The 27,321-nt window shown below is 37.0% G+C and overlaps 2 protein-coding genes across 2 annotated transcripts in view; one reads left to right on the forward strand and one right to left on the reverse strand.

Annotated features, from left to right (window-relative positions):
• Window positions 1-22,755, reverse strand: part of LOC150087190 (nose resistant to fluoxetine protein 6-like) — a 55,097-nt gene extending 32,342 nt beyond the window's left edge. Inside the window, exons 1-6 of the mRNA XM_090371270.1 lie at window positions 22,512-22,755; window positions 19,961-20,214; window positions 8,084-8,198; window positions 7,302-7,389; window positions 5,845-5,936; window positions 3,639-3,809 (exon numbers count right to left, since the gene is read on the reverse strand). Of these exons, the coding sequence (XP_090227396.1) occupies window positions 3,639-3,809; window positions 5,845-5,936; window positions 7,302-7,389; window positions 8,084-8,198; window positions 19,961-20,214; window positions 22,512-22,755 (964 nt within the window). The remainder of the gene's footprint in view (window positions 1-3,638; window positions 3,810-5,844; window positions 5,937-7,301; window positions 7,390-8,083; window positions 8,199-19,960; window positions 20,215-22,511) is intronic.
• Window positions 1-27,321, forward strand: part of LOC150087189 (uncharacterized) — a 94,508-nt gene that overhangs the window by 32,573 nt on the left and 34,614 nt on the right. The window lies entirely within an intron of this gene.

The raw sequence follows: 27,321 nt of genomic DNA on the forward strand, positions 1-27,321 counted from the left end.
GGCTGGATAATGGAAGGAATAGCAATACAGTATGAACTCAGACACGTCAGCGTTAATTCGAAATCTGATTAGCCTGAGTTAGTATGAAAACTGAACGAGTCCCATTGATCAATATAATCATGACTCATAGATCAGCACATCGCTGAATTCGGGTAAGGACTTTCAAATGAGCTGCTTAACAATGATATCTTTTCTGGTGAAATCAAGTGAGCGATGAATTCATAGCCAGATAAAACATCACTCCATCAGAAATTGGACGTGTAAATGTGCTGCTACCTACTGGCTTGTTTCCTAAGAGTGGTCTCAGAAATTACCCTTTATTTGATAGTGTTTGTGGGGGAGGAATCAAAAAACTTAACTGCAATTCACAGAGGTGTGCTTTTTCGGTTTGGTTTAATTCGAATTTTGACTTACTCTCTAATGAAGTCTCAAACTCCTATCCACAACCGCAAATCTGACTGCAATTCACAGAAAATTCTAGATTCTAGGGTGTGTAAGGCGAGTGTTAGCAGAACATTAAAGACACATTTATTTATAAAAATTTACAAATCTTTAATGAACAATATATATACAGCATTTACATTCAAGCATTAGTGGCATTAGTAAATGTTCACTATAAATCCCTCATTCTACCTTAATTACTCTCTGGTTATCATCTTAGTAATCCCTCTTTACTCTTGAGGTTTCTCTATAAATAAAATTCCTTTCTCTTTACACCTCATCTGGTATATTATCTTGTATTGACTGGTTTGTTGGTTGGTTTGATTTTTTAATGGCGCATTGGCAGCTAAGGCCATAATGCGCCAAGGCAGCTTGTATTGACACTTGGCCTAAATTAATGATATAAGTTAACATATCCTTACAATACTACCACTATAAATATAACCCCTTTACTCATTCCTTTATACTATTACTTTATTTTTATTGCCCCTGTATCCCTCTTACGTTATTTCATAATCATTTAACATTCATAATAAATTATCTCAACCTTAGTAGCTAACTTTCTTAATACAACAGGAATGTTTTTTTTTTAAGGGATGTCAGTCAATTCCTTACAGAACTAGGTTATGAGTCGTTGAGTTCAGGATTCGATAATAAAAAAAAAAAAAAAAAAAACAGGAACAGACTTACGTTCCGGAATGGCCGCTACTTCCAATTTCTTGCGTTCAGGCTTTCTTCCATTTCTTGAGAACACTGCCTTCCGATGCTGGCCAAGGCTTTCTTTCTCTTCTTGGCTCACATATCTTTAAACTTAACTACCGCCTTTCGATGCCGGACCAGGCTTTCTTTCTCTTCTTGGCTCACTTATCTCCACAACTGGCCATTAGCACTGCCTTCCGATGCCGGACCAGGCTTTCTTTCTCTCACGTTTTTTTCTTCTTCTTCTTCATCTTGCTACCACGAGATGTGAACTCTGACCACCAAAAAAGCTACTCCCACTTCAACCTGCAAACTCACGATCCTTTCGACCACAGAGATGTCGGATACAGAGTGAACACTTGCTCAAATTACTCCCCCTGAACTTTGCTCTTTCCCTCAAGTTTTGAACGCCTCCCCCAAGGACTCCAACCAATCCCCATACTGTTTAATTTTTCATTCCTGCCTATTTGCTAAAACAACTCACCCCAGCTGATACTACCCGCACAAACCAACCCTTCTCTAGAAATTTCTTATTTTTTTTTTTCACACGGCAATATGGCCCTTTCATGTTGCTGGCCACCTCCAAAACACTCATTTTCATGTTCACACCTCTGCTAAATATATCGAGCTTTCCCAAAATTCAGTGGTCCTGACGCCCTTTTGACGTGAACACTGGACGTCCACTAATTTCCTTCATAATCCTGTTTCATAGTCCTATTGTTCTTGCCGTCAGCAACCTATTTCTCGCCTATTCACAAAATGGCACCCATTCTCTAGTCATTGCGCTGTCTCTGTTTGTTCTCTTGTATTATTTAAATTACTTGTTTACCTTTAGCCACTATTTTAATTCACACATCTAAAACTGTCCATTTCTAAATCCAGTGTTTTTCCAACTTTAACCTTATTAACATTAAAACTAAATATCCAATCTTAATACTTACTATCTTTAACTTAATACATCCTTTCCATCCCCCTTCCTGGATTTATTCTAGCTAAAACGACTATTTCTATTTTAATTTGTAAGATCTACATCTTACAATAGTAACCACCTAAAATTTTCAAAGGAGTTGATATCTTGGCAGAGTCGAATGCTGCCTGAAGATAAATTTACGTCACTGCTTGTTTAACCTTTGACTTAAAGGCTGAGATGGTACCACTTTTGTGACTGTAGATCGATACCTGGGAGAGTAATGAACTGCAGAAGGCTGCTATGAGAGCAAATGGGTAATAAAAATCAGAAGGGAGTATCTTCTCAAGTAGTTTTAGGTTATCCAACTCTTCATAAGACACAGGTGTAAAGTGTTTATCAGGGTTACAGATTGAACTTTTGGCAGTAGTTTCATAAGTGGGGGCGGGGAGTCAAGGTTTGTTTGATTAATTGCGGTCTCCAGGGTTCCCCTATACGCCGGGGGATATCCACATGAGTAAACCAAACTGAAAAACAAAAGAAAATAATCTAGAATATATTGCCCCATACACTTAATAATTAATTGTGGTATGCCGTTTGCAGTTCCAGAATCCAATTGGAATTTATGGAAGAAATTAGCTGCTCTCAGCAACTGATTTCTTCCATCTAGATCGTCAACTTTTGAAATTTTAAATGACCTCAAACTTGAAACAGCAGCTAACAAAATACAGTTAGACAAATTCTACTGATTGCACTTACAAATGGAAAACAGGATCATGCTATCAAGCGTACATTGCGTGCAGCATCACAGAAATTAATTTCTGTTGTTTGAAACGTTGTTCAGTTACTTTGGGGACACCCGGTACTTTAACCGCGCAAGGAGCTTTTTTTACTTCGTTGTTTTCAAGGTAATCCAACATGCCTTACAGTACATGTACGTCTATTCACGTAGTAATGTAGTCAACCGTTTAGGGGGGGGAGCAGAATCAAACTCAGCTGGTTCGCCCGGTAGACTACAGTTCTCTAAAGTCTAAAGCAACACAAAATATAACGAATCTCCTAAGATAATTTATAAATTTTATAAAATATGAAGATTTGTATATTTTATTAATTTTTATCTAAATAAAAAAAAGTGTATCCTCTTTAAGTACCTAAACTTAAAGAGGATACTCTTCATCAAATCCTATAACAAAACCGAACTAACTGATTATTGTATCGATAATTTTTTGTTCGAAGCTAAAAAATAAATTTGGGGAAGATTATAATCAAGTAAGCCCGCTGTTAAGTTTAGTTTATTTTAGAATTACATTCAGGTTTCTTCTAAGATTTTTGAAGATCGTGAGAAGTACAATCATGAGAAGATAATGAGAGCAAAATAATTACTGCAAAGATAAACAAAGGCAGAAGGAAGACATTCCTTTAGCAACAACTCTGAAGTCAGTCCAAGGTATGTGAGAATTGAGGTCGATCTTTTCATAAAACAGATCTGGCCGATGCATCTTTATATCTAAAACTGCGCACGATATCTAAATCTTTAGATCTAAAGGTATCACTTTCAATGTTAAACTTACTTGCAATAAGAATTACATACGGAAAATGCTGAAGTTGGCATAGAAGTACTCGTGTCCCAGTATGATCCAAGTCATGGAGAAGAAACGAATTCCGTGCAACATCCGCAAGCTATCGGAGGATGTCCGGGTATCGAAAAGCTTCCTTGCATTTGTATAAATGGAAAAGCACAGCAATATTTGAGTGAGGCGGTCTGTAAGAGAATAAGGAATGAAATATCCAAAACTAAAAATTCATGGGAATTTTTACAATATACATGGCCAAATCTTCATCAATAGACAGTAAATTATAAAAGGTTATAATAATGGCGCGCTCGACCTGGAAAGCTTACTGAAATGTCACCACCGTTAATATTATTTTTTTCTTTTTTCTAAAACCTATGTCGAGGGTTGTTTAACGAAAATACGTTTAAGTTGTTTTGTTTTTAATTTTGAAAAATTAAAAAGTAACTTCAGAATTTATACAATGATTCCATTGCTCCTTCAATTTATGTATTTAATATTTACTTAGTCAAGCTTTTATTAAATGTCCTAATATAAATGTTTTACTTTTCTTTCGGTAAAATCCCTTTCATTTCCAGTTATATTGAATTGTTTTTAATTAAAGGGCTTTTTAGAATATTAAATATTTTAACATATTCTGCGCTCTTAGTAGCATTTATTTTTACCTGTTTTTCAATATAACTAGTTTACTTATCTAATGTCTCAATCAGTAGCGTTTTTTTAAGTCGGTATTAGAAAGATTTTTCGTAACTTGCAGTTAATGTCCGAACAAATCTGACATTAATTGTATGGTGTAAGATTTGACATATGAATGAAACAAACAGGTAATTTTTAAAATATCACATGGAGGAAACAATGTGGCATCGAGTCAAAAAAAAAAAGTTTCCTCATGTCATATTTTATTCTTGATGTCTTCGTTATTGCGCCATGGCAATTAAGGCTGCGAGGTAGTGTATACTGCAAGCTTGTGTGATCTTGCAGTATACACTACCCCACATTTTCTGTGATCTTGCAGCGCTCGCGACTATCAGTGGAGTGCCATTTTCCCACACCGCGTGAAAAAGGCCATTGATAGTATTCTGCCTAAAAAGAGGATCATGTCTCCAATAGAGACATGATCGAAATGAAGCCTTTTTTTCGATACTGCATGAAGCAACTATGATCGTATTCAATTATTAGCCGCGAAGGCCTGTTGGCTGGAAGGAGGGAAGACCTTGATGCATATTCATGCGCTTAGTTTCGAAATTGTAATGAGTGTACCAAGATGTTGATACTGAAAACCTTGCTCCCCCTTTGGTACACATCAGCAGGTTTGTTTCTTTCAACCAAATGCATAAAAACAAATTATTACAGATTGTTCCAGTTTAGACAATTTTGCGGTTCTGCGTAAGGTTTGTATATTCCGTCTTACATATATTGACGACCGACGATCACTCAATTCACATTGGGTGTGTTATTTACTTTTTATTTGAATATCCCTTCTGTATTAAGATTACACTTTTTGCCCAGCAGAAAGAATAAATAGCACATATTTAAAAATATAGGCAAAAAGCAATATCGAAACAGTTATATATGATGGCTATTTCTAAATTAATGTTAACGGACAATTCTGGGTGAAACCGTATTTGGAAAGTCTAACACTGAAATATCAGATGAATAAAGGCACACCTTTAACTGTTTTTTCTGCTCAATACCGGACCTTGCACACCTCTGTTAACATTCGTTGATTAAGAAAACGAAGTGGTTGGCCCTGCTTGGAACTTGCTAAAAGCGATTCGCAACGCTCTAATCAAAAGGTAGTTGTCAGAGTGCTACGGAGAGGAGATGCTTGCCTGTCTACCACAATCCTTTGGCCTTTGTAGCTAACTAGCACAGCGGTTTCAATCGCTACACTAGCATCGTGACTTTAGCTATCTTGACTTCTAACAAGCCCACTCGCCAGTCCCGACTCCCCTTCAGACTTTAATCTGTTTTAAAAACTTCTTCCAGAGGACTTATTCAGTTATGACGATGAAGATAAACAGCATGCTGAAACCTAGGAATGTCCTTTAATTTCATGGTAGAGAAATGATTGCACTAGTGACACGCCCGGAGCGTGTCGCGAGTAGAGCGAATAAACCGAGCTGCCTAACCAGAATTAACGGAATATAGTTTCCATTTTCAAAAGGTCATAAAGAGGCAAAAATAATGTTTTATGTTCTTTAATGAAAATAACAAGCAACTTACTTGTAATATCAGAAGAGGGACGGATGTAGATAAGATAAATATTCAAAGACGTTCCTGCTATCACCATGGCTGCTAAGACGGAAAAGATAAACCTGAAAACAAAGAAATTATTCCATGATTAGTGTATTCGTACAATTAATATTTATGCTACTGATCGCAGTGCCACATGATCTATGGTATACAATTAAAATTATGGATACGAAATCTCTAGCTTTGCTTTGGAACTCTATATCAGTTTCCATTCGAATTCTGATGTATTTCAGATTTAAAGTTTCTTTTATATATAAAAAAATCTGGAGGTGTTGATAAGAAGCCAACATTTCAAAATGAATTAGATGTGATAAATTCCATTTAAAATCCTGAATAGGCAGCTTTGTTTAAATTAAAACCGAGCTGCCTACCAATAGAAGAAGCTCAAAACAGTCATGTAACATCCGATACGATACGGCTTAAAATAAAAATTAAATTAAAAACAGAATTAAAATTTTAATTAAAATCAAACATGGTTCAGTTGTGACTAAATTAATTATAAAATTACAGGCCTTTGTGGTTTTTCTACATTGACATTTACTGTAACAGTCAAGAGGCATCTTCAAACAGGAGCAGAACACATTCAAAAACTAACATCTGGAGAGAACAATTAATTCTTAAAATAGATTTTAATAAAAGAGTAAATAAATCATCTTCGGGCTATTTTTTGTATTGGAGAGATGAGAGTGAAGGCGAGATTTTTACAATATGATTGGCAAGACTGAATTACGATAAATCAATATGCCACATTACATTGCTATCGAAAGACAGTATTTATAAGTCGTATTTTAGTAGTTCTAAAATCTACGTATGCAATATGTCATTATGAAAGACTGATACGCAGATCCAAAGATCTAGTTTTGTATCCTCCTTTTTATGTTAATACAAAAGGGAAAAGTCACTAGAATTTCGCTGTCAGGACAAACATTTGTAAATGCATCGATGACATTGGTATTTCATCATAGATCATTCTAATAGCACATCAATAGTAATGCTAGTGCTGCCATCTCTTGAGCAACTAGAGAACGTTTATTATTTTCCTCTCCGGTTTTTTTTTGTTCTACTTTTAAAAGTGAATCATAACTATTTTATTATTTTCACATTTTATTAAGTTTTATTTATTCACTAAGTCACTTTATACTCGGGGTATTTCACAACCTGCAGCCGATACATTCAAAATCTATTGAAGACATGAAAATAATAAAAAAAAAGTTTAAAAATGCCAGATTCTAAATGGTTATGGAGCTGACTGAATTTTAAAAAAATATGGAGTTTTTAATAACTCCATAACCTTTTTTCTCTAGTTATCAAACTCCATAAAAAGGAGTTTTAATGGTAAAAAATATAAACAGGCATTTAAAGAATGTTTATTCGTAGCAGGGGCACGTTTGTAAAAATGCAAGACTTATAAGAAACACAAAACTTACAAAATTGCTATCTGCTCATTGGTCACTACCATTTTGTCTTTCATCTCACATCTTGGGACAGTAACATTCAGCCTGAAATTGCTGGTCACTAAAAACAAAATAAAGTAAAGTTGTTCTGGTCACGGATAGACAAAACCTACACACTAAGAATACCTATTAATACATATTAGTCATATTAATTGAAAGAAGGACAGATGGAACTTATTTATTAATAAGTTCCGTCTATCCTTTTTTTTTCTTAAATTGGAATGATCAGGTGCGTAGCAGGTCAAAGATTTAAAGTATGAAAATCTATATTAAAATTTAACCAATGAATCAATAGTTGAACCAGGGCGAGTTAAGTTGGAAAGGAATTTCAGTCGCAGTACCTGAGAATGTACATTTGCTAATTGGGGACTTCGCATTTCGTGGGGGCAAAATTTTCAAATTATGTTAATAACATCATGCGCAGTAGTGGCAGATAGATTTATTAGCATGCGAATGTCACAAATTTATATGAGGATATATATTTTATAAATTTGGAACACACCAAAATGAAAAGTATTAAGAGGAGTTTTGCTTAAGCGGTTCCTTTTCTATTTTAAAAGCAAAAGTGACAAAATGAAAATATTTACGATATTAGAATATCAATAACGGTTTTCTTATATAGATAGTTATAAACATGTCATATGTAGCATTACAGAAATACAAAAAATTACAGAAATAATGTTTTCAGATGGAGTCAGGTGACTAGAACTTCTTTAAATTTGGTCAGTGTTTTAACTCAAATTATCATGTCTTACCTGCCTTAGCAATGCTGAGTAAATCCTCCTTTTCGCAAGTTGATGGCACGCACACCCCAATACGAAAGCTCACAAAATAGAAGAGCTGAGCATATTCGGATAATCTGCTGGATAACTGGAAATAGTAATTTAAAATTACTTTCAAAATGGCACATAATTCATTTCTAATTATTTTCTTAAAATTATTTCTAAAATTTCTATGTACGCAACTGTTCAATAAAGAATGATAATTTTTTGAACAACCTCATTCCAGCGTCATATACCAACTGCGAAGTTGACTCTTCAAGTTTATGCCTGTTCAATTTCACCTACTTAACAATGGACATGAACCTCGAAGACAGAATGCTGTTCTCGGATTTTGTTTCCGTCTCAACGAAACAGCTAAAACGTATGAAATGATAAAATGGCTTATAGTGGGTCTTAGTTTCCATACAGTACAGCTCGCAGGCGGTTTAGAATATTTAAAAACGGACGTGATTTCAATCACAAAAATCGTTGGTCCTGGAGCTCCAACCACTGCTGTCACTACCACGAGAGAAGATCGTCGTATAACAGTAAGGCAAATGGTAAAGATGTTGATAATATCAGTGAAAAGTCAAAGGAAGCGCGCACGATATCTCCATGACCATTTGCATACGACGTGTTTGTGCACGCAGGGTTCTGAGACTACGCACACTTGAGCAACAGTAAGTTCGCATGGAGGTTTATTAGGAACTGCAACGGATGGTTACTGAAGATGGTGAGGTTCTGCACAAGGTGATAACGTTGAATGAGATATAGCTTCATCATTTCGACCCATAGGGTAAGCAACAGAGCTCTGAAAATCTACCTCATCGCCAACACCGAAAAAAGGAAAAGTTATGCTTCTGCAGGAAAAATTATGGTAATCTCTTCTTTTAATATTCAAGAATGGTTTAGAAGAAGAAGAAGAAGAACTCTATTGTGTACAAAAGGCACATTGCCGAACATAGCACCCTTCACGGCTACGAGCCAGGGGTTTACATGAAAGGAATAGCACAACATAATAAACAAAGATGAGAAGAATAAAAAAAAAAACAAGCATTATGACCAATTATACAACATAATTAAAGCCTGGAGCACACAAATTACAAATGGAAATATATTTACAACAGCATGTTAGCAAGTAACGTTATTTCCTGGGAGAAATCATTTTATAGAGCAGGATAGTCATCTGAGCACGCGCAGAAAGATTTGAACACTGGAGTGATGGATCCATGGCAGTGATGGACAGGTCCTCGGGAGTTTAATAGCATGTTGTGCCACATCATACGACTGTTAAGGGACCTTACTACAGAACTCTACTGCACATTTTGCGGAATCACGTTCTTCACAAGCGACCACAACTGCACGCAGGTGGGTGGATGTTGCATCCACCCACCTGCGTGGGTGGGTGGATGTTGCATCATGACAATGCCAGAACTCACATTGCTCATGCTGTCATCGAGTACCGGGTGGTTATAAAATAAGTTTCCCTATTCGGGAGACCCTATTGTCAAAAACGGTTACAGTTAGCGCTGTAAAAATCGGTGGGTATGTCATTTAGGGTATGGGAAGCGATTTGTAGAAGAAAAAAAAAAAGTTCAAATTTCCACAACCAGAGAAAAACGAATTAAATGACAACTTTTATGCAAAAGCTATCATTTAATTCAAGACACTGCTTACGCAAATGACATCCTGTTAGATAAAAGCAAAGAGACCAAAACCACGTCAATAACCATTGTGGCTCCTACAAAAAAGGAACGTGCTCTTTTAGTAAAACTGTTCTACCAGAATAATAGTGACGCTAATGCAGCACTACGTGAATATCGGAAACTTAAATGTTTGTGTAAAGGACCTCGAAATTCGAAAACTAATAAAGAAATTTGAAGCGACCGGGCGGGGATTTAGGCGTAATTCCGAGCAGGGGACGACCACGAATTGGAACGGAGGTAGTGGATGAAATGGCGGTTGCAATGGCCTCCAGGTCAGAGAATGCGAAACACTACCAGTCATTAGTGCCAGAGGTGTGTCAAGAGGCTTGAACCTTCCTTGGTCTAATGTACGTAAAGTGCTTAGAATAATTTTACCCTGGTTCCCGTACAACATCCACATACTGCAAGAACTTGCGATCAACAACAACGAATAGACTTTGCTCTACGATTTCTGGCTCGTATGGAACTTGACGATACATGGGCTCCAATAATCTTGTGGTTTGATTTCACTCTTCATGGGACTGTAATGCCCAAAACTGCCGAAAATGTTTCAGTTGTAAACTGACTTTGCGACACCGTTGAAAACTGAAGGGCGGGAAGATCAGGCAAAGAGCGTAGAAAAAAGGATTAAGGGATTATAAGAGAGTAGCCATTTAGTAAAGTAACTGATGGAAACAGCTTCGTAAACAACCCGGCGATTTCTGCGGAATGATGGCTTGGCCATACAGAAGGTTCCCCACGGAGCAACCAGTTTGTTCATAACCCACTGAGAGATCTGAAGTGTCAGAGAAGGTTATATGCCCAATTTGATGTTCATATGTATCAATAGAGAGAGAGAGAGAGATGGAATATAATGTAATTATGTATATATATGTGTAAATATATGTTTAGGTAGTAAACCAAATCAGAGAAGGAGAAAAAAAAGGGATAAGTTCCCACAATTTGGTTGTTGTGAAGCACTTCTAAGAGGTTGAATAAGAAAGGGCATAACAAAATACCTTTAGTCTTATGCATATGGAAGAAGGGATAGAAAAAATATATAAGATAATTATACGTGTATATGAAAATAAAGGTTATATGAGAGATTATCCATATGTATTACTGTGAAGGAGTATGAATTGAAGATGGTATATGCTAGTTAATTTAGTATTTTTTATTTCTCATATGTTTAACATGGTTCTAAATGCATGGGAAGGAAAGAGGTATATGGGAACATTATAATTATGTAGAGTAGAAGAAAGCAGTGAGGGACTGTATATTTATGATTATTTTAGTGTTTGTATATTCCATATGATTCTAACTGTGCAATAAACTTTGTTAAGTTGATAATAAAAATGTCTCATCATTCACGAGAAATACACACAGCTCTATACCAAACCACCCGGCTTATCCTGGTTGGGGGAAGAATAAAAGAAAATCCTCATTACATGGAATCTTCTGATACTGAAAAAGGGTAAATAAAATAAAATAATTGAGCAGCAGCTAGCTTGTGGACCTTGAAAAGAAGTGAGGACCCCTGTTCTGGAATTTAAACACACAGCAACAGCCCATTGAGGTTCCAAGGTCAGAGTAGGTGTCTCAGACAGTGGGTTGAGTGAACCCTTTCCATCATGACAGCATTTAGTGTATTTATTCGATGTGTTTAACTCATGTCCCCAATACCTTGCATTGCAAACTCACAGTTATAACATATATTTCCTATGTCATGCTCTTCCACATTAATTACAGTTTGTTTATTACTCGCATCCAATCTTGCTTCTCTTTCTTCAATGTTTTTGTCCGTCTTCGTAGTCGTAGAGTCTCGTTTCGGTCTCTTAGTCGATTAGATCTCTCCTCTAATGTTTCATTAGTATTTCTTCTACATTTTCTCAAAGTTCTTACACACTGTTCAGCCATTTTTACCTTTCTTAAAATTGAAGACAGATAAAATAAACATACATCGATAGCTTTCAAGCATAGGTTGGCTTTCTTCAGTCGAAAAACGTTACTACAACAATTAATAAATATAATATTGTTGTAAACACACCATAAAGAACGCTTAAACAAAAAACTACGTTAGTAGTTTAAAGGACATCATTTTATCTGTATCTCATATTGTGCTCTTCCTTCACAACGAGTTGCCATGTATTGCACTCCCTCGAATAAGAAACGCTTCACTAAAAGGAAGACTATTTTCGAGATAATGCACATTTTCTGTTAAGATCCGCCACTGATTATGGGAGCACTAGTTTAGCAAAAAGCTGTGAATCCTTTGCTAAGGGTGGTTTTATTAAACATAAGATAATACATTTTTAATTTCTGGTTTCAACACCACAGGATTTTACAGATGTTACAAAATGTGTTCAAAATGCTTTCCTTGAATCCGTACGCAGCTTTGTAGTCTTCTCTGTATTGAGTTGCGAATCCTCTCAGGCATTCCTGATTTGCTGAAAGCCTCGTTCAACCCGACGCTGCAAGTCCTCAACTGTGTTAATGTCAGAAGTGTACACTAAGCTTTTTACATGACCCCAGATACAAAAATCCATAGGATATAAGTACTCTTCGTTGCTGTAACTTCTTTCCATGTTGACTATCCTTTGACAAGTACTAGTATGCCTGCTACGTCTCAGAGCATTGAGAGAGGGGAAAGGGAGAGAATGAGCATAACCTAACCTAAACAAACAAGTCAGTGGTGGATCCCAGCTCTGTACAGTTCACCTTGTCAGTGGTGGACTTCAACTAGAAATGTGCAATATCTCGAAAACGATTCACTTAAGGACCCACGTATACTAGGCTTTTTTTGCATATTGTAGTCTGTACAGTTCACCTTTAAATTATTGACCATCACTTTTGAAACACCCTGTATAGTATCTTATGTAGGACGGTACCTGAACGTCAGTTCAACTCCGCCTTGGTATAATGTGATGATTACAGGTCTGTGTAAAAGGTCACAAATGTGTGTGGTGTTATGTTTGTGCAGTGTGTGTGCGCTGTTGTGTTGTTTAGTTTTTTTTTTCTGGACACGTTGTCACCAGGAAGGCCTGGAATCACCTGGAAAGCCTGCCCAGCATCCGTCTACACCACGAGGAGGTAGGACACAACTAAGTGTGAATCGTTGTGGCCCCCAACTATCCGGTAATAAATGCCCAAAGAAACTTATTCAAAAAATATATATTACTAATAAAATAAATTTAATTAATTAATTAAAATATGATAAAATATAAAATAAAAAACAAATAAATTAAAATAAGTCCAGTATCCACTAGACTGGTGGAATGCCCGACCATTTATACCAGCTATTTCATACCCAGGGAGCCCAAACCCAGGCAGAAACTCAAAAAAGAAAATAAAGAGGTTGGGAAAAATAATCCATTGGTAGAGTGTGTGACAAGTAGATGGCTGTCCCGTGCCCAGGATCCCTAATGCGGGCACTATCAAATGTCGCCTCAATACAAGGCCAAGAAGGAAGAGGGAGAGAAATAAAAAAAAAAACAGGCGAAGGTTAGGGAGAGGGAAAGCGGGAAAAGAGAATAGTTCAGTGGATTAAGTCCGTGTCAGCATCATCATCATAATCTGGGAACTAGGAGTGGTGAAGTTCCCTACATAGGCTGATCCATGAGAAGGAATCCAGTTGTAGTTGGATCAAAGCATCTAGCTTCCTGACCAGGAGCAAAAAAAAAAAAAATATTTAAATATTTATTAGAGCCACCTAGAATACTAATTCAACAACCCATGTGTATTGTGTCTGTAAGTTGTTTGTGTTCTGTGGTCGATTTGCCTATTTTGCTGGAGAAAGAAACGCCATTTCTGGTGAAAAAACCTTGCTATCTACGCCTGAGACCGACTAACTCAGCCACGGAGTGAAAAAAGCCCATTAAAGTTCCTCGTGTCATAGGCGGAATTCAAACCTGGGAGCCTTTTCCACCCGATATGTGGAGGAAGGTGACGATACCCCGGTGCTACCCGCTCAGAGCTGACCATGAGCAAGCGACGCCAAAAGATGTCATAGGCAGCCGCAAATCCGCATACATCAATAAATAAAATTCAGTATACCAGTAAAAACAAACTCTATATTATACAGTATAACTTACGGAGAGTTAGTGGCTTGTAAAAAGTTAAAAAACTGCTGAAACACGTTCATTGTCGAATAAAACCTAAGTGTATAAGGGCCAACCAGATGGTTAAAAGCGATAAATCGTGCATTTCTAAAATTGGGATATTCAGTAAACACATGCTTAATGGATAAAATATGTCATATTGCTTGCACATAGGAGGGTCATCGGCCTCAGCAGGTAGGAATGTGTCAAATGACTATGACCTATGCAGAGCCGAGAAAGAACAACTTCCTCTTTACGATCCTGCTCAGACTAGGATGACTTGGCTTGATAATAGGCTTAATCTGATTTAGTTCTTTTGTTGCCTGCCCATGTCACGAGTCCTGCCATTGCGAATATACAGGGTGTTTCAGTTAAACGTTTCAGAACTTCTAAGAGGGGTAGGGTACATCCTGACAACTCGAAATCATATAGCAATGTGGGGTCGGAAATGCTTTCCTGAAGCGGTGTTGTACACAGAAGCACCATAAAGAAAAGAGACCGTAAGTGAGAAATCGTTTTAATAATACATGAAAAGAAGCAAAAGGTACATGGATTAAAGTAAGTGTTCGAAGTTTCTTCCACGGGCTACAATGCACGCCTCACATCTCCGACGCATGGACATCCGAACATTCTGGAATACTCCAGGCGAATTTCGAATTTCTTCGGCAGCTACTGCGATTCTTGCAACCAGCTCCTCAGCATTGTCAACAGGGGTGTCATAAACTAGCGATTTCATATGACCCCAGAAATAAAAATCAAGACATGATAGGTCGGGTGACCGAGCAGGCCAACGCACGGGACCACCACGTCCGATCCACTGTTGACCAAATGTAACATCCAGGTAGTTACGAACATCTCCGCTATGGGCAGGGGCTCCATCGTGTTGGAACCACATTGTCTGTTGCGTCGATGCAGAAATCTGTTCATCTCTCAAACGTTGTGGCAATACATGCTGCAGAAAGATCAAGTAGATAGGTCCGGTTAGACGACACGGTAACAGGTAAGGTCCGATGAGGTAATCTCGCAGGCCAACGCACGGGACGTGGTGGTCCCGTGCGTTGGCCTGCTCGGTCACCCGACCTATCATGTCTTGATTTTTATTTCTGGGGTCATATGAAATCGCTAGTTTATGACACCCCTGTTGACAATGCTGAGGAGCTGGTTGCAAGAATCGCAGTAGCCGCCGAAGAAATTCGAAATTCGCCTGGAGTATTCCAGAATGTTCGGATGTCCATGCGTCGGAGATGTGAGGCGTGCATTGTAGCCCGTGGAAGAAACTTCGAACACTTACTTTAATCCATGTACCTTTTGCTTCTTTTCATGTATTATTAAAACGATTTCTCACTTACGGTCTCTTTTCTTTATGGTGCTTCTGTGTACAACACCGCTTCAGGAAAGCATTTCCGACCCCACATTGCTATATGATTTCGAGTTGTCAGGATGTACCCTACCTCTCTTAGAAGTTCTGAAACGTTTAACTGAAACACCCTGTATCTTATTACGGATTATTTGCCTGTAGTCGATATAAGGGAATGACAGACCAAGATTATTCGTCGGGGGCTTTGGTGAAAGGTGTTTGATCATAAGGGAAGTGCTGTTTTCAGCTCGTGAATAGAATGTTAATAGGGATGGATACCCGCTGATGTAAAATTAAGGGCCAGTTTTTCAGTTTTGTATTTGTTGTGGTAAGTGGTGTAGCTTAAAAAGGGGTATAGTTACCCACAGGAACGGCAACTTCTCCATGGGCGGGTCCATCCCTCTGTCTTTGCTGTAGTTGTTCGGTTTTAGACGCATCGGCAACTTAGTCCATATTGCTCCGCATATACTGTATGCAAATTGCGTGTGTTTTGCACACGCAATTTACAGACAATATACACGGAGCAACGTGGCCTTAGTCGCCGATGCTCCTAAACCCCAATAATAATAACAACAACAGCATCTGTTCTGTTGTCAAATTTCTGTTTTCTGAACGAAAAACTCGAGTTTCAGGGAGAAAAGTCATGCTACCCTCGCCTGAGACCGATTGACTCAGCCACGTTGTGAAAAGGCCCATAAAAATTTCCCTCGTAATTTCTGTCTTTGCGAATAATTGAACAGGTACGCAAGTAAGGGTCCTCATTTGCCTTTAAATACGTCTTCTTTAAGCAAAAGCAGGTGGACTCATGCTTTTGGGCATTGATGTCATCACTATTCCGACGGAATCCAGGGCAATTCAATTGTAATAATTTGATTGTGGTTTGATTGCTAGGTCCATCTGATGGCTATCGCAGAGCTGGGGCTTTGTTATCTCAGTCCTGGATTTGTCTTGTTTTTTTGGAAAGATAGGACGCTGGCCTTGTCCATTTCTTCCTCTTCTGAGAAGAGTCAAGGACTTAGTTGTCCGGTACCTCTTTAACCTCTGCATCCATTATTCCCTGTATTGCAGATGGCTGTTACGGTTTTTTGTGGTTTTTATTTCCCACTTTGTTTTAATAATGGTGGAGCACTAGAAGGTACTAATATTGGAGTAGCAGCTGATTGTGATTTTTGGACGAGTTTTTGAGAGCTCAATAAACAGCTTGCCATGGGGTCAAATGACTCTCTTGGTAGAATAGTTATATCAGTTTGCGTCCCAATGGAACGCTTCCCTGAAACTTTCACAGCATATATAGGTTTATTATTATTTATTGGCTTCACTGCTTTCCTTGCCTCCTGATGGAATACGTCCATCCACCGTTGGCATGCCCTTGGGTACGTTGGATGCTCTCCTTGGCATTTGATGCATACAGTTTTTGTAAATGAACATCCCATGATTTCGTAGTCCTTTGCAGCACATTGAGCGCATGCAAAGGCACTGTGACAGGTCATTTGCAAATGTCCGTATATTTGACACTTGAAGCATCTTAAAGGATACGGTAAGTATTGCCTTACTGTACATTGCAGGTACCCAACTGTGATGGAAGTAGGAGACGTCGGCGAGTTGAAAGTAGGGATGAGGTTTTAATGGGTATCAGATTCCCATCCTAACGCACGAATATTCTCTTTACAGCTGTCATTACTTATTGCTTAAGTTCAGAACAGACTTCTTACTCTAACACTTCCATAAGATCCCACTCGGCGTGATCCCGAGTGGGATCTTACGATTATAGAATTCTTTCTATAGAAATGGCTCGAAGAACTGTTCTGAATGCTTTTTCATTTTTGGTTTTTATTAGAATATCACTCTAATATTATTAGAATTTATTATTAGAATATGGTGTGCAGCTATTTCACTGATTTCGGCAACCCTGCCAATCCTTAAAGAACTTTCTGAAGAAAGAAGGGCATCTTTGCAATGGGTTTTTCATTAGTGGAATGAATTACCAAGAAGCATGATGCAGATCCAAGTATTTCTTCCGATGTGCTGCATTCGTGATATTATTGTTGAAACTTTTCTTAGGTCCTAGAAGAAAAATTATTAATATTTATTGATAATCATGGTTCCCAGCCTGAATCCTGTCCCTCGGATCATGAGGGTAGGGACACGGCATTGCTACGGTTGACCCTTGCAAGCGACCCACTAGCTGATTGACCCTGGGTGAGCCCTCCCAGGACCACCTCCACCCATCTTATCGAAGCAGGGGTCAAAGTGGTGTGTTGACGCCGGGTCCCTCAACCACCAGGATCCGCCTTGGTGAGTTTCCACGGGTCACAGAACATGACAAACATGCCGGATTTCTATGGGTGTTAGCCTGGAACCTAAGCTGTGGGCCTTGGATACCAGTGATGGTAACCTGGAGGACTAGCAGCATCACAGGGCAGTTCTCCCAGCAGGTGCTGGTGACCACATCGAGGGGATTAGCCACAGGTCTGCTAATTATGTTCTTAAATGTGGGGATATTCCCGTGCTTAAAATCGGACGCTGCGAACATCGTTCATTGTTCAAAATTTCATTAAAACAGATTTCTTGAAAATTTTCGCGATGAATTTAGTTCGATGTTATAAAAATATCGAACTAAACTCATAATAAAAGATAATTATATTATATTATGAGTCGATAAAATTGCGAAGGAATTTTTATACTTGATCTGCTTTGCTTGCAAAATTTAAGTATATTTTACTAGCTGTAAAATGTACTCTTTTTTTTACTTGTGTACACGAAATACACAAGTAAATACCCTTTCCTGCTAAGATTATTCCAACAGCATGCTCGGTTTCTAGTTTTATCCATAACCAATTTTTCTCTGCTGACACTCGTCTAAACATGAGGATTGATCTTTCCATTGTGTCAATATACAGTAAACTGTTTAAAATCCGGTAAATACATCTGTGAATGTTTATCATAATTATTCTGTCGTTTCATCTGTTTTTGGGTGAGCAGAACTTAAACTGTTTGGATAATACAATCAACTAAATCTTAAATAATTGCACTACTTTCAACAGATATCTTTAATAATATTAAAACTTGAGAAAAACTGATTTAGTATACCGTGTGCAAGCTCAAATTGAACGTCTTTACATCTGATATTTTTGCTTGGGTTTACTGTACATTGGCACTAGAGGCTATCTGCTATCTAATGAGAGACCAATTAGACCTGAAACAGGCAGCCATGCAAGGGAGGCGATCAAAAAGTTCTGAGAACGAAGTATAAAAGACATAGGCACAAAATTTCATGTTTCCTTTTTTTATGTTTCGATGTATTCGCCCCAAAGTTCAATACGCTTAATTTTACTTAATCCTTCAATTCTTCCAGTTGGACATCAACCCAGGCTTTCACAACTGCTAGTAGCTCTCGGCCATCTTAAAATGAGTTCGATGAAGATGAGACTTGAGTTTTTCCGCCCAAATAAGAGTCAACCAGATCTGCATTGTACGGGAAGATCTAATTGTTCAAATACACTTTTTTTTTTTTTTTTATTTTAGCCTGCACAACACTGCTCCCTTGTGTAGTGAAATTTGCGTAACAACACTGGCTTAATATCCCCCTGTTGTTATGATTTTAGCTACAAGATAATCAATTAAAAACAATAGTTTTGTGAATCCCAGACAATCGAGGCCAACACTTTTTCAACTGATAGTTGGGTTCGAAACTTTTTCGTGATTGGCGAATCCTTGTGCTTCTACTGCTTTCTTTCTGATTTGGATTGAGGATCATAAAAATGTAGCCAAGTTTAATCACCAGCCACCAGAAGCAACAGAAATCGCTTTGATTAGCAATAATTACTTTTAAATGCTCTTTTTCTGATGCCACCCTCTGATGTTTGATCCTCTGATCTTGCACAAACTTTGGACTTATTGTTGTTATTGGGTTTTTTTTAGGAGCATCGGCGACTAAGGCCATGTTGTTCCATGTATATTGTCTGTAAATTGCGTGTTCCGAGGTCGATTTTCTGTTTCGCTGGAAGAAAAACCCGAGTTTCCGGGAGAAAAAACCATGCTACCCTCGTCTGAGACCGACTAACTCAGCCACGTTGTGAAAGAAGCCCATAAAAATTCCTCCCGCCATCGAAAGGATTCTTCAAACTCAGGTCTTTTCCATCCAGCATGGGGAGGACGGCAATGCTACCAACTGTGCTACCCACGAGGGCCAAACCTTGGACATTCCCAAATGTTCACGTGTTATTTGTTAAAATGCTTTGTATTGTTTGTCCTCTTTTGAACACTACTGACTATATTGGAAAGGTAGCAAAACTAGTGATACCTCCCCCAAAAACTCTAGTTGTACTTTCATGTATTTCGTTTGCATTTCTGCCCTGTTTGGTCAAAAATTTTATAACTGAACGATGCTCGATTTCTTGGATATTCATTCTTCTTCTAGTTACCAACATAAAAAAATAATAAATTTTAAAAACTGCATAAGACATTGACATGAAGAATTTGTGTTATTTTATAAGACATTAGCTTTAAGAATAAACAATTTGATTAATTATTTAATCAAATGATTTATTTGGTTATTGTAATTCATTAATACAGTTTATATTTCTGTTCTAAGAACTTTTGAGCACCCCTCGTAGCAACATCATCTCTTAAACAAATAGACAATTAATCTTTTTGGGGTTATATTTACAATCAAATCTTCCAAAGAACCGAGATAATGAAAGATTAGTGAACTCAATATTTGTAAACTTACTCCTTGAGTCAAAATCTTTGATTTTTCGAACATCTTCATCCTATGATTTAACACCAAAAATCGGGGTTTAGGTGGCATCGGGGGTCTGATCTCTAATGTACAGTACTTGCCGCGGAATAATTCCTTCTTCTGTTTACTGCTAAAAGATTTTCTGTCATCTGTAGCAATGATGTTCACGCATTGGTCGTAAGATCCGAGAGACGCGAAAGTACCAGAGAGTATCCCATCCATTATCTTCCCAGATGCATCCAGAACTGCAATATCGGCAAAAAATAAATAAATAAAATAATTAACAAACATAAGTTCAGAAAGAAATCTAGCAAACCATAGCAATAAGATGTTAGTGTATTAAAAAAGATTTGAAGCTGAAATTATCGCCTTAAAACATCGGTGATAATAAAGAGTTTAGTGATAACAGGCTTTTAATTATCCCTGGATTCTTAACAACAGAATAAACTGCACGTTGTAATAACATTGATGAAATAAATTCCTCGAAATGCACGATGGATTTGTATGCAATACTTTTGAATTCTTCAGGATCAGACCCATGAATATATGTACAAATAATGTACATATATTCATAATTATTTCATGTTGCTGATGCACATTAATAAGATACCTGCTGTTTTTTGGGTGCAAATGAAACGATCTGTATTCTGATGAAATTCGATCTTTAAATTTAATTTTCATTAAAAGTTCAAGATAAATATCTTGACTTTACTTAATTTACCGCAAAGAAATGCCTGTAAGGAAGTCTATGAATATAATGAGCCACAGATTTACAATCTGGCACAAATTGGATACGTAACCTTTTGAAATGTTCTTGGAATCATAGACCACCATTTTCTCCTCCTAGATTTCATCTCAGGATCGGTTAATCTTTCTCCTAAATGCTGTTCATTTAGTAGACAAAAATTAATGAAAAATAATTACTGGAAGAAAAGCACCAGTAATAAATAGGCTACGTTTCGGATTACCTTGCTGAAATTCGTCTTCGGGCCTAGATTATTGGTTTATTGGTTGTTAGGACTGTTTAGACCTGCTGTAATAATTGTGCTCTTGTTCTAATAAACTAATTAAAGTCTTCATGTGGAAAAGCGTCTTTACTAAACCTACTAAGTATCATGTTATTTTTGGATACATTGTAAATGGACAGTAATAATTCCTCGCTGTCTTCTGAATAAATAAAAATTAACAAATAGTACGAAATGTAATAGTGAAGATATTCATCTCACTTATGCAAGGAACAAGAGGAGATTAATGAAGTGTTCTTGATTTGGAAATAAATTTAATCGAGACACTAACTGCGCAAATCTACCTGTCAGCCACTGCCCACCATGTTCATTATAAATTTTCGAACTGATATGAATATTTTAGACATCTATTTCTAAATTTTGTAATTCGTTTAATAATAATATACGCGGTGATATTTTAACAAATTTTAATATGTTAAAATTTGTTATGAACATCGTGGAGTGATTTAACTGTTTGGAATTCAGTTTAATAATAATTCTACTTCAACAAGACTTTGATAAATTAATTGGATGCCCTGAAGTCTAACACTGGGAAATTCAAGGTCTTGCCTCTGGGAAGCAGTAATCCTAAACTAAGTAACGCTCCAATGTTACGTGAGATTGGGTGCAAGAGTACGATCTCATATGAAGTTCTCTGAGCATTTTAAGCAGGTTAACCAGGATAGTTGATGTGCTAACGATACTGTAAGTAGGGACAATACCGTTAATAGAACGATTGACAGCAATTGTTAGAAAAATCTTGTTAGGAAAGAAAAATCAATGTCCATATCCATATGCGCACATTGATTTTTCTAAAATTTCCAGTTTTAGGAAAGATGTTGACTTGAAGGAAAGGCTACAGTTATTGAGGCCATAATGGGGACAGTTTACTTGCCTATTTTCTGTATGAAATCAGAGTTTTAATTTCTAGCCTGATACCGACTAACTCGGCCACGGTAAGAAAGGAAAAGCTACAGAGAATACCGACAAGTTTTGTTAAGGACAGAAGAAATATTATAATCAAGAGAGACCTGTTCTGAAAGTTGCAGGGTTTCGGAACTATATATGCGGGGTAACCCGATTTAGAAGTTTCAGGCATTAAAAGGTTGAGAAAACTAAACACTGAGGGCATCTTCACAATATTCACGTGATATAAAAAAGGTAAACAGACTTTGATTGAGTGGAGATAGCTGTAGATCTGAAATTTTTACTTCAGTCAAAGAATGACTGTTGGATTCAATCTACACCCAAGTTTAGAGACTGGATATTTATCTGATTGAAAAGAGGAACTGATAAATACTTGAAAAAGAAACAAAAGTAAAAAATAAATAAATGAAGGAAGGTAACGCTGATTACACACAGTTATTATTATTTATTTTATTATTATTTATTTTTTTCGGCATGTGCTCGTTTCCTTCCATCATTTGGCCTATATTAATAAATGATTTTGCAATATGCATAAAAAGGCTACTCACGACGAAAAGCCCACAGTTTCATATTCTTCAGACCAGCGAAAATCCTTATTAAACTTCCCATACACTTTCCTGACATCCTCACATTTGAAGCCCTGTCAATGATCATCGGCATGATTAATTTCAGTATTCGGTCCACCAGTTCCTTCGTAGTTCGGTGATTGTGTTCCCACATTTGTACGATGTCGTCCTCTACAGTAATAGCTGTGTTATTTGCAGTATCCACATCATCAGTGATGGAAGCATCCTCACTCTTGACTCTCGTTAAGGTACAAACAAATAAACACGTGCAAAATGCGATAAGTCTCATTTTCGGTAAACGATCACGAAAGTTCAGGATGAAGGAGCTTTCCCTCGACTTCGCTCTATAAAATGTTTCATATTCTTTCGATGGCACGTGATTACGTGTCTGTAGTTACGACACACTTCCAGTTATAACTACCGTACTTTTTTTTTCTTATTTGCTTTCTCTGCTACAGGGATTTCAAGGTCTTAGTTCATTCCTTAAAATTGTCTCCTCCCTTCACCGCCTATTGGACGATATCGGGACAGAAGAGGCCCTTCATTTTTTCTCTAAGATGCCTGCTACAGTTCGGAAAGTAAACGCGAACATTAAACAGCTGGAGAGAAGAAAAGGGGTAGTCTGGAACGGAGGGAAAGGCTCGAAATAGGTATCCTTCATCTTAATGGCCTGGATAATTTTTGCATTTTTAAATGTTGGACGTTTATTTCTAAGCGATATGTTTTTCTTTTCTACACTGAATGTCCACCAGTTGAGATCATTTTAAAGAAGTGGTGATAATTCTTGACTTCTTTTTATAAGAGCAATATAGGAAGGAATAAGTTGGGAGAGGTGTTTGAAAGCATCAAGTTTACCGACAATCTACATGAAATGGTTCCTGGAGTTTATCAGTTGCAATTAGTGGATAAGAATTTCACATAAACAACAATTCTAGTTCAAGTAGATTCTATTAAGTTTCAAACAAATTATCAAAATATCCATTATCATCCGCTGCTATGCTTTCATAGGCCAGGAAGATTAATCTGACAACTAAGTTCATCTCTAACAACGTTACGGTTATTATGAAATACATTAGCGAACGGATGGACCCCGCCCCGTGCTTTTTTAAAAACTATGCCAAACCTGGACCATTCAAAATGTTAGGGGCTCGTCCGGGTATCCCTGACCTTTAGAAATTCGTCGTAGTGGTATGCGTGGTGGTTTCACCATTGCTTCCCAATCTTATTCCCAATCTTGTCCTTGTGGAAACATGTAGATAAGATGTAGATAGGGGAAACATGTAAGTGGTTGAGATAAGATGTCCAGTGATTGATGTGCATATAAATTTCGTGAAAAATGAATAAGTAATGTATGAAACCTAATGCATATTTGCGATTTAAAAAAGTTAAATTTCGAAAAAATTATATTAAACAAAGTCGACAAGGGAATAAAAATATGTCATCCTTGCTTCCAGCAGCAGTTACCAGCATCAGGCAGACCCAGTTACTTTTATTTGTTTATTATTTTCACACTGCTGCCCGATTAGTAGGGATAGTATGTATGTTTTCTCTAGGAAAACTTGGGTTTCATCTAACAAGCAAAATGATCATAGAATACATAAAATTACAGGAACAGGTTGATGCCTGAAAACCTTAGTTGCTTCATTGGTCAAAACTAAACAAACAACAGATCTCGTGCAGTGTTTCATAATCTGGTAGAATCCGCATCATAGCAAAGCCAGCATTGTATTATTAAAACTTAGACATATTTGCAAATCAAGGAGAACGCCTATGAATTTATATTTTCCAACACATTTGGCAACACTGTATTTATTTACATTTTGAAGAATTTGTTTCAAGAAATGTATTTAACATATTTGCATTTGGCATGCGTGTATTTAGACACGCACGAAACTTGTTTGGACAATAAGATAAAAGACGATTTGAAGAGAAACCGTTCTTCCCCAAACAGCTAAACGTCACATAAATAAAGGTGTGCATGCAGTGCCCATTTTCTTCTTCCATTCGTTGATATTTGTTGATTAAACAAAAATAGCCGCCCCACTTGAAGCATGAGCCCACAGAAATCCATCAGCAACTGAGTACCGTGAATGATGCAATAGTCATGGCCCAAGAAAGAGGCAGAGATGAGGGAGGTGGGGGTGAGTCTCTTACATTGTCAATGCAATGTCCCACCATTAAAAAGGGAATATTTATTTCAGTTCACATAATCCGAAACTGGTATATTTGTATTTGGACATTCTTATTGTTTTGAGATCCATTAAAATGGATCTCAAAGTTAAGTTTATCCAAACCAATCAAAGTAACCTTAAACGTCTGACTGAATTTTCTAAAACTTCATGAACACTTCCTCTGCATTGATACCACATCATGTCGTTTTTCCGTAGAATTTTATGGGTTTACAAGTTTCATCGATGCAAGGTTAGTTCTTGTTATAGTAGTTACCTTTATTATTACCAGAGATCTAAACAAGAGTCAATAGTTAAGTTTGATTCCTCTGTTTTTTTTCATCGGTGAAAATTTACGCAGTATTTATGTAATTCATATTTATATGGCATTTAATAATACATATTAAATCCTTGATATGTATTATTAAGAATTTAGTAAGGCTTAGTTTAAAAATACTCATTGTGACTAGCCAGTAAATGAGCAGAAAGATATTGAAGTAAGATTAATTTCAAATATCCACGTAACAGTTTCTGAACAATCCATCTTGCCAAAACGATATTGATTTTGCTAACGTTTTTTGCCTAACCACAGAAAATTACTTCCACAAAAGCAATAAATCACTAAAAGAAACCCTACCCTTGGGGCGAATTCAAAATATAAAAAAGTTAAACATATATCTTCCTTAGCTTCTATTAAACTCGGGCTCCTATTAAACTGGGGCACCGCGATAATAATTGCAATGTCTGATAGCATAATGAAAGCTTCTGGATGAGAGTAAAATCTCTTTAACAACAGCATCTTTGAAGTGCAGCATTCTCATTAACTGTTTTCAATCGTGCAATGCTTCACAGTTATTAGTAATAATATCGTATTATTTAGCCAGTGAGTATCAAAGACACTAATCTTCAGTAGGAAGCATTTTATTATTACGTAAAAGCATTAAGCATCAAGGAATCTATTACAAAATAGTACCCTTTTTATAGGCAAGGGAGATCATAGAGGCCATCGGCTTGTCACCAGAAAACGTGATCAGAATTTAAGCATAAGGTCTAGGTATGCAGCAGAAATGTCTCCAGGTCAAATATTTGTGGGAAGACAAGAATACTTTTGCTTTCTTTTTTTTTTTTACTTTTTATTTGTCAAGGTTAAATGAAGGATTTTCTTTTTTGTTTTCATTTATGCAGCTAAAAGATCTGTGGGAGCAAACATAAATAGTTAATGTTTGCTAAATTTAAATGCTTCCTAATTTTCTACTGAATAACGAAATTAACGTAATTTCTCCAGTTTTCCTTAAAAGTTGTGTTTATTTACCGCTTGTTGTTCGCCTTATTATCATCTCTGAAAAGTTTCTCACTGCTGAGGTCGGCTGTATCCTTGTGTTATTAGAAATGGGCAAATAATACATCACCTCAGCGACACCAACTGTAGGTAATATGGATCTCAGGAAATACATCGACTGGTAAATAGGATTTTCTAAAGATAATTCTCGATTCTAAAGGCTGCAAATCTATACAGTTGTTTTTTTCCTTACAATTACGATAAAATTAAAGAAATCGGAATCTGTAGATGTGAATCCCAGTGGAGACCTTGATTAGCATTAAGATTTCTAAGGGGGCAGGAAGTAATTTAGGAATTGCCGTCTCTGTGGACAGTGCATTAACATAGTCACTGCTTTTCCACACATATATAAAAGATCTCTGGAACATGTGTCCTGATTGTTGACACTTACCGTTGGAAGGAAGGGCATTGATGGGCTTATCTCATACTGTGACCAAGTTATTCGCTCTCCACTAAAAATCTTAATTTTTTAAAATAAAATTCTGGATTTTTCATCCTAGAATTAACGCGACAAAAATTTACAGACTGAAAACATTGAACAGTAGAATGAGTTTAATTATATCTCAAACCAACCAACCTAAGGTCTGCTGCACGATTTTTTAAACAGCATGAATTCTCGAGACTTAGTATTTAATTTTTTAGCTTCCTACGAAAAGTTCTTATTAATAAGAACTTTTAGATGGTTTAGAGTTTTGTTTAGGACAAATTGTTCCAACTGATGTAGTCCACACCGATTACGAGAAATCAGATTAATAGAAACACCCATATGCACTACTCTAAGCCGTCAGTCCTGCAGGGCAGAGAAAGTTTAGTGACGTTACGCAGAAATACACGACCACCTATTGGTGCCATGGTGGGTAGTGGTTCTTGGAATCTCTATTCTCATCCTTCAAATCGCACAAGTTAAAAGGAAACAGCTTTCCTAGAAAAACACGGCGTCTTTGTTTGTCTTTTCTAAGGCCATAAAATTGGTTGAATGTCACTACTCTGGTTCAGTGAGAGATCGCATTTTAAGACCGGTTTAAAATAAAAGAAAACTATGGCCGATATTCTGAATGAGAGAGAAATATAAAATCGGCCCATTGTAAGTTTTGTAAACAAACACAGCGAGAGCGCCTTCTGCTAGAACCACGTTGGAAATTCATATTAATAAATTTAAACATTTTTCGAAAATTCCTGAAGGACAAAAAGGTGACAGCTCTTACACTAGTGTTCAAAAGTTAAGTAAGGAACATGCATAAAATATCTGAAAATTTCTTCATAAATATTCAGAAAGATATGCATCAAATTTAAAATAAGTGCCTCGGATGTCTGTCGGATCAGATGCGCACCAAACCAGGCGTCTTCC

Source organism: Mastigoproctus giganteus, chromosome 4 (assembly GCF_048544385.1).
Source record: "Mastigoproctus giganteus isolate SK-2022 chromosome 4, ASM4854438v1, whole genome shotgun sequence".
Taxonomy (NCBI): domain Eukaryota; kingdom Metazoa; phylum Arthropoda; class Arachnida; order Uropygi; family Thelyphonidae; genus Mastigoproctus; species Mastigoproctus giganteus.